The sequence below is a fragment of the Porites lutea genome, chromosome 4, assembly GCF_958299795.1.
Source record: "Porites lutea chromosome 4, jaPorLute2.1, whole genome shotgun sequence".
Taxonomy (NCBI): Eukaryota; Metazoa; Cnidaria; class Anthozoa; order Scleractinia; family Poritidae; genus Porites; species Porites lutea.
In genome coordinates, this window is record NC_133204.1 from 12,355,781 (window position 1) to 12,363,280 (window position 7,500).

The window sequence follows — 7,500 nt, forward strand, 5'->3', positions numbered from 1 at the left end:
ATCAATGTCCTCTATCTCCCGTAAAAGATCGGTCTGGGATCCTTTCGATAAGATTTCCTTCAAATCTATTTCCTCGATCTCGCTTAAGAGATCGGTTTGTGAGCCTATGGAGGCAAAATCTTTCAAATCCGTCTGGCTGCCAGATGTTCTACATTCCCTTGCAACAAGCTGTAAAAATTTCCCGCTCGGCGACTCAGAAATTCCATCAACCTCTTGCCTGCCATTGTTAGGGCTTAAGGAATCACTGGAGATAGAGGAAGGTGCTTGTTTATAGAAGTCATCATCTAGCCATCTCTCTAAAGGAGTCTGTCTTAGTTCTTCCCTTTGCTGAGATTTGGACACCTCTTGATATTCATTCTCCTCAAGCTCATTAACAGGTTTTCCATCAGGAGAGTCTCTGCCTACGCCCTGCAGGAAAATCAAACTAGTTATAGGCCAATAAAGTCACCCAGATTTAGTACTTATGTCATTAAAAATGCAGAAGTGTTCTTATCAATGTAAATTAACCAGCAGTAGCCAAGTCTTGCTAATTTAATTACTTTACAAGTAGTTTAGTTAACTTACAAGTACAACAAAAAAAAATTAGGATGAGCTATAGGTAGGAATGAAGCAAACTGAAACTTGAAAAAGTTGGGCCAGTATTTTGGAATTTGATTGTGCAACTTGGGAACCTTTAGTAAAAATCCCTTAATTATAGGGTTTGCTCCCACAAATGAGACTAAACTGATGTCTTTTTGATGTTGTTGGGGTGTATTTTGGGCACCCCTGAGTTTACCTTCATCATTCGAGCGCCTCGAACACGAAAGCTTTGGAAGATTCTCGTGATACAGCAACTTTGAAGAGTACGAAGTCTACCGCAGATTAAACATTTCAATTGCAAGCAGCAGCACAAAGACAGTTTGCGGGCATATGACACCTTGGCAACGGAGCACTTTTCGTGCGTGATCAAAAAAGGGAAATAATCAAATGTTGTCATAACAGAACGCCACTGTCAAGACAAATCTTTCGTCTTTTGTTCTGGCCTCCGCATTATTGACAGTCTATGGTCACGATAATTAAAAAAGTGCACAAAGGTCAGCCACTCTAAATACCTGTATCCTCTTGTTCGTGTCAGACTGCGAGACAAATTCAAACAACTTTGTTTTGACCATGTGACCAGTAATACATGGAGACGAAGCTCGAGGCGACTATGAGAGAAGATAAAAAAGAATGGACACAATCATGGCTAAAATCACACAGAAATGGGTCCGTCTTTGCCTTCGCCACAAGAAAATCGACTCAGCCGACGGAAAAAAAGTCTTAGAATGGCTGTCACTGAAGAGCCGACCTCGGACCCCATAGCACTACTATGAGAGAGCAGTGGACAGCAATTGCATAAATGTTCGGTGACGCTACAATTGGTATAGGATTTAATAGAGCCAAAACCAGCTGGGAATTGTACACATTTCAGGCATCCTACTGATGAACACTTACGACTTAGATATTTCGAGCAACAACAATTGCCATTTGTCTTTTTTTCAGTATTTAGCTAATAATGTCAGTAAAATTACAAGACAATCTAAATGTAAATAAATCCATAAATTCGCTTACATCCCTTCTGATAAACTTCATGTTATCGATCCCCACGCAAAAAAGGAAAGCTTTAATTCATGACGCAACAAACGCGACGATATAAAAAGGTAGCGCGTGCATTAAGCGCGCGCAAGGCAAACAAGTGACAAAACCGGTCAATTTCGTAACTTTCCTTTCGCGTCGCTAAATCTCGCTCTATCTTTGAATTGTTGGCAAACTTGGAATGCATAGTCAACACTCGTACGCTATGAAAATGTTTATTTAGACACGATTGAGATTAAATGGACTTATCTTCAATGCAAATTTTTATTCCTTTTCATTGACCGAGAGCCTACCACGTGACCTGCCAATAACTGCCTACAAATAATGGTCTGTCGTCTAACTGTATTTGGCTGCAAATAATATTCTGCTCATGCGTAGATGAAGCCACGCTTTTCTCCTTCTGGCGATCGCTCTTGCGTGAAAATGGCAGCTTCCCCAAAGACACTCATTAAAAAACAAACTCGGTGATCGAATGATAAAACAATTATTGACCTCGGTTATCGCAAAATATCGTTACTTGTCAGTGTCTTGCAGATCAATTATTTGCCTCGCCGACGCCACTGACAAATCACGATATTTTGCTCAACCTCGTCCAATAATTGTTAATTATTGCTTCAGTGTTTAAACAATCATCACAACTGATGACAAGTATGTAGGTAGGTACGGTGGTCATGGCCCGGTTTTTTTAAAGCATGATTGAAAATACCCAGATTCAGCACGAAATTTGACTTCAAATCTGAACGCTTACAAGGCAAATTCCAGTTGATTGTTTCTGAAATTGAATACTAACAACTGGATGTTCAGGCGTTCTTAAATCACAATTCAAAATGGCTTCCTGAACATCATCTAGTGCAACAGAGAAGGTCGTCTGTTCCTCCTCGGAAAAGAAAAGACGTCTTAAGAGCGCCATGGAAGCCAAAAGACTCTTGGGGTTGCGTTACAAATTACACCATGTTAAGTTGAAGGCTTCCCTTCGAAGAGACATTACTTTCTCTTAGGTTAAGCCTGAAGCGTCTACCAAATTTACGATCAATTAAGGTTTCTGAGAAACTACCCACCTATCCCTCCCCTAAGTGAGAAGTAAGTGTTAACGTTGGCTTGAGGGAAAGGGGGGGGGGGGGGCGGGGGGGCGAGGGGGATGGGGTAGGTGGGCAGTTTTGCCAGAAACCCAAATTGATCACAAATTTACATACATTGGCACTCGGCTACCCAATTACGTTTTATACGGGGAGGTTCCGTCCCGAGTTTCAACCCCTTAGCCTTTTATTTTCCTTTTTGGACGAAAATGGTACCCCTTCCCTATACCTTCTACTGATAAATGGCACCCCTTTCACATACCTAGTTTAGAACGTTGCATCCCTTTTAACTGCCGTAAAAGCAATGTCTTTTAGTAATGATTAAATCACTAAACCAGAAAGTTTTCGTGTCTTTTTCACAGCCATAAAATGTATCTGTTATCCCTTTTAGGTTCTTTCACAGACCGCAGTGACCGATTTCCCTATCCCTTTATATACTTCAACCAGTAAAGAAACCCCTACCCTTTCATATACCTGAAGCCTTAAAAAGGTATCCCTTTCGACCGGAGCATCCCATTTTCACGTGGGCTATTATAGACCTGGTAACCCCCCTTCCCCCAGCGGTCAACTGAATAATGATAGCATCCAGTTCAAGGAGAAATGTCAATCCCGAATGCTTCATGCGACATGCACGTTGATAAACGACCGTTAAGGCCGCCTCTATCGTAAGCTATGATGCGGTCAGTACCTGTCTACTTCTGTTAAGCAGCTCCATATCACTCATAGGTATTGCATCGAAGATTTCCTTTAGCTCATCCGAGTGCCTTGATACGGACAGCTGAATGGACTCCTGTGCGACAGAGAATCAAAGTCATAACACAGCAGAAAAGACACAGACGTGTTCCTGATAACCCTTAAGAGAATTCATCTATTTATTAAAATATAAAGGACATGCATGAGAATAATTAATGATCTCCTCGTTAATATCATACAAAGAAGGTGCAAGTAGATATAAGGGTAGCTAACGATACAGGCGCATTTTTTGAGAAAACGAGCAATTCACTACTTCCACATTAACCATAATACACCTTGTTTACCCCCCAAAATTATGCATAAGTCTTGTTTTCAAGTTCTCTTGGGAGGATTGTAAATCCCAAGAGAAATTGGAAACAATGCTTATGCCAAAAATATATAAGGAGTATTATGGGAATATGAAAGCAGCGAATCAGTACTATCTGTGAATAAAAGGCGCAATCAATTGGGAGGGGGAGAGGGGCATAGGAAAAAGGAAGAAGTGAGGAGTCACCCCATTCCCCATTCCTTCTACTCGCGTGAAGTGCACCCCTCCCCCCCAAACGCATATTGTACTGGGTAATAATAGGGTTTAACAGGTTGTAAAGCATTCCAGAGTTGTTTCAAAAAGCTCGAGTTAATCACCCCCCGGGCACCGCCCTCTCCCCTTCCGCCTCTTATCAGTCCCATTCAATAAAAAACAGTTCAGGAGTAAGCAGTATGACGCACCTCCAGTGTGGAAGTTCTTCTTTTTTCCACGCCCAGTTGTGAAGTAGTTTTCAGCAATTCGCTCTCTAGTTCTTTGATTTTCACTGAACGAAGAAACACAAGAAACGATTACTACGATAATTATGTAGAAGCTACTTTGTAATGAACTAAAAAACACACAGTACTAAATACTACTTTCTTCATGCAACTTTTACCTAACAAAAGCGTCTGTTGGCTTTCCAACTCATCTTGGCTCCTGCAAATATACCAAACAAGGACACACAATATCAGGACAAACACGTTAAGCACTAACAAGAACACGCTATATTAAGGGTGTGACAATGAAACAATTCTAAAAGCAACAGGCTTATTGCAGTAAGTCACGTGAACTAGACCCTCTTATATCTATGGGCTGCAATAATGATAATAGTGGAAACAAAAAGCCCGTCAGAATTGTTGTAGGTGCCATGAAAGCAGGACCGTCAAGGGACAGTTGTTATAGTAGTCTGAATTTTAAACATGTTGTAAGCCATGTTGCAGTTCAACATAACGACCAAGGTTTTAAGTTTGCACAAATAACACTGAGGCATTTACCGTTCACCATAGTCACGACTTCAAGACTTTTTCAAAAGGGCGAGCTCACAAGACCTATTGTGCTATATCCTATATTATTATTGCTACTGGCCTATAAATGCTATTTAAAGAGCTACAACAAACACTTTAGATAAAAAGAAGCAATGCATTACTTTCTTAGTGTCACAATTTCTTCTTCCAGCGACGAACTTAGACGTTTCTGCAAAAAATGGCAAGACACGAGACATAAGTACGGAAGAACTGGAGGCTAGAACATGACCATCAAAGCTAAAATTTTGAGCTGTTTTCTTCTACTATTCTTAAGACCTTTTAATACATACAACACGATTTGTTATTTACCTCATATTCAAGAGACCTCGACAGGTTTTCCTTCTCATCCCTGCAAACGGCAAACGAATGATAAAGTAATTTGTCTCTCCATAACCTTGTGCAAGAAGCTTTTTAACTTGCTTACTGTAGGCGATTGCAGGTATGTCATTTCACTATTGGAGTTTCTTTCTTAAGACAGATTGCTGCTTTTATATACTGTCTCTGCATATCTTGCAACGACGTTTTCAATAATTATTCAGCTTAAAATCAAAATATCAAGAAAGCGCTTTTTAATCACAGTTTGGCTCTATTGTGGATATAATCCACGACCAGATTGTATAAAACAGCAGCAAAACCTACCTCATTTTAAACAGATCCTCGGTGACTGCTGATAACTGGGGAGGAAAGCAAGAGAAAAGGTTTATTAAGACAATAAGGGTTTCTCAAAAGTTGATTTTTACAGCCCCAGAAAACATCTAACTCGCTAAACTGCATCATGTGTTCACAACTTGTGCAAATTTCCATTTGCAACATTGTGTGAAATGTCGCAATACTACGATAGCTCGATGCTACTCAATAGTTTTCATGCGACAAACTGATCTTCACAGAAGCTTGAGCAATTCGCCACTTTAGAAACGAAGAGGGGACTGGTGCCGAAATATATCTCGAACCTGTTTCTGAGATCGTTACTGGGGAGGCGCCAGTCAGCTATTGGTCAATTGTTTCTCCCTGTCGCTAGTAACGGTCCCAGAAGTCTTTGCAAAAGTTAACTCGGCCCAGTTCGTTTATAAAGTGGCGAATTGAAATAGAAAAACTGGCTAGCTAGTGTACTTAGCGTTTGTAGCTCTAATTTAACTTCTCCAAGTTAACTTTTTTAATACAGTTAAACCTATCTACAACAGCCACCTTGGGGACAGAAGAAAGTGGCCATTGAAAAGAGGTGGCCCTAGTAGAGAAGTTGAAACAAGAGTGAATGTATGCACTGACCGCCAAAAAAAAAAAACGCCGTTGTACAGAAGTGGCCGTTCTAGAGAGGTGGACGTTAGTGGAGGTTCGGGTGTAACAAACTTTTATTAACTACTCAGCAGCGGTACAGTACTAAGGTCACATGGCACTGCATAACGATACATTACGATCAAGTGTAGCTCTAACTTACCTGCTGCTCGAGGAATCGAAGCTCTTCACTCTGCTGTTCAACAGTCTTTCTTTCTTGTTCAAGTCTGGACTCAAGTTCTAACATCCTACAAAACGTTTTGGAATAATGATACAATAAATCTAACCTACCTTAAAGTATAGTACCTGGTGTACAACATCTATGGATTAAACGGGCTTTCAGATATTATGACCTGATTAAATGGGGTGAGCAACATGGAAGCGGGGGGAGAGGGGTATGGGAACCCAGTAATTGCTCTATTACTGTATTACTGGGCTGTATGCAATTACCTTACACTCATTTCATCATTGCACAGGGACATTGTGCCAAGTTTCTGATAAGCCTTACTCCGCTCATCAAAAAGTTGTTTGTTCTCCTCTGAAATGAAAAAGTAAATTCAGAATGATTCAAGATTTGTTAAAACAAACGCTACAAAGAAAAAAAACACGAAAAACAGTACAAATACCAACCCACTAACCTTTGAGCTTTTTTGACGCAGCTAAAAGTTTCATCGTTCTAGAAACAAAAACCGCCACTAATCAGGTTAAAGCATGAAATAAAAAGACGTATTTATATAATTTACCACTACCACAAGGCATAGCATGCTACGGTGGCATACAAAATTATTTCGCAGGAATCCCGGAAGAATGGATTAAGTTGTAAATGTCAGTGTACGTCTGTGTCGAGTAAAAATGATAATGTAAGTCTTTAAGTAACAACAAAACATTCAATAGTCTTTTTGTACCTTTTCTCGGCGGCTTTCTTCTTAATACAGAGGGAAGACACGCGGGTAGCAAAATTGTCCAAGTCTTGAGTTAGCTGTTCTCGAAGAACCTGAAAAACAATTCATAACAAACTAAACTTAGCTGAAGATACAGCATATTATATAGATCCCTTACATTGTTCCCTTGCCAAATCTACTATCGCGCATACTACCTCCTTCTTGTCTTTCACTTCACCACTTTTGTCAAGTACTGCCAGTTCATCAATCTGCCGCAGTGCTCTTTCTTTTTTCTCTTTGAACTCACTAGCCTATAAAAAATGTAAGACAAAAGTAAACAATAAACATTGTCTCAACTTTCAGGTTCTCGCTTTCAAAGCAAAACAAGAAAGAGGGGAGGCCAAGATCCATTTACATGGCCAGTTCCACTTTGGGAAAATGGTAAGCAAAACTCAGGACCGGCAAATATAAATTTCGTCTCGGGATCGTGTTTAACATTTGTACAATTCAGTTCCTTTTACCAAAAACGGCCGCGAAGGCCTTAAACTTGTATAAAAAATTGTAATTTAACAATGGAACAAAAATTCACTTTT

At 40.1% G+C, this 7,500-nt stretch overlaps 1 protein-coding gene across 1 annotated transcript in view; it reads right to left on the reverse strand.

Annotated features, from left to right (window-relative positions):
* The window catches only part of LOC140935940 (inositol 1,4,5-triphosphate receptor associated 2-like), a 43,806-nt gene that overhangs the window by 9,147 nt on the left and 27,159 nt on the right, over nucleotides 1-7,500 (reverse strand). The window contains exons 18-30 of the mRNA XM_073385513.1: nucleotides 7,123-7,218; nucleotides 6,932-7,020; nucleotides 6,665-6,702; nucleotides 6,477-6,564; nucleotides 6,190-6,274; nucleotides 5,394-5,428; nucleotides 5,064-5,103; nucleotides 4,877-4,923; nucleotides 4,346-4,386; nucleotides 4,152-4,234; nucleotides 3,379-3,480; nucleotides 1,092-1,187; nucleotides 1-408 (exon numbers count right to left, since the gene is read on the reverse strand). The exon at nucleotides 1-408 is cut by the window's left edge and continues 398 nt beyond it. Of these exons, the coding sequence (XP_073241614.1) occupies nucleotides 1-408; nucleotides 1,092-1,187; nucleotides 3,379-3,480; nucleotides 4,152-4,234; nucleotides 4,346-4,386; nucleotides 4,877-4,923; nucleotides 5,064-5,103; nucleotides 5,394-5,428; nucleotides 6,190-6,274; nucleotides 6,477-6,564; nucleotides 6,665-6,702; nucleotides 6,932-7,020; nucleotides 7,123-7,218 (1,248 nt within the window). The remainder of the gene's footprint in view (nucleotides 409-1,091; nucleotides 1,188-3,378; nucleotides 3,481-4,151; nucleotides 4,235-4,345; nucleotides 4,387-4,876; nucleotides 4,924-5,063; nucleotides 5,104-5,393; nucleotides 5,429-6,189; nucleotides 6,275-6,476; nucleotides 6,565-6,664; nucleotides 6,703-6,931; nucleotides 7,021-7,122; nucleotides 7,219-7,500) is intronic.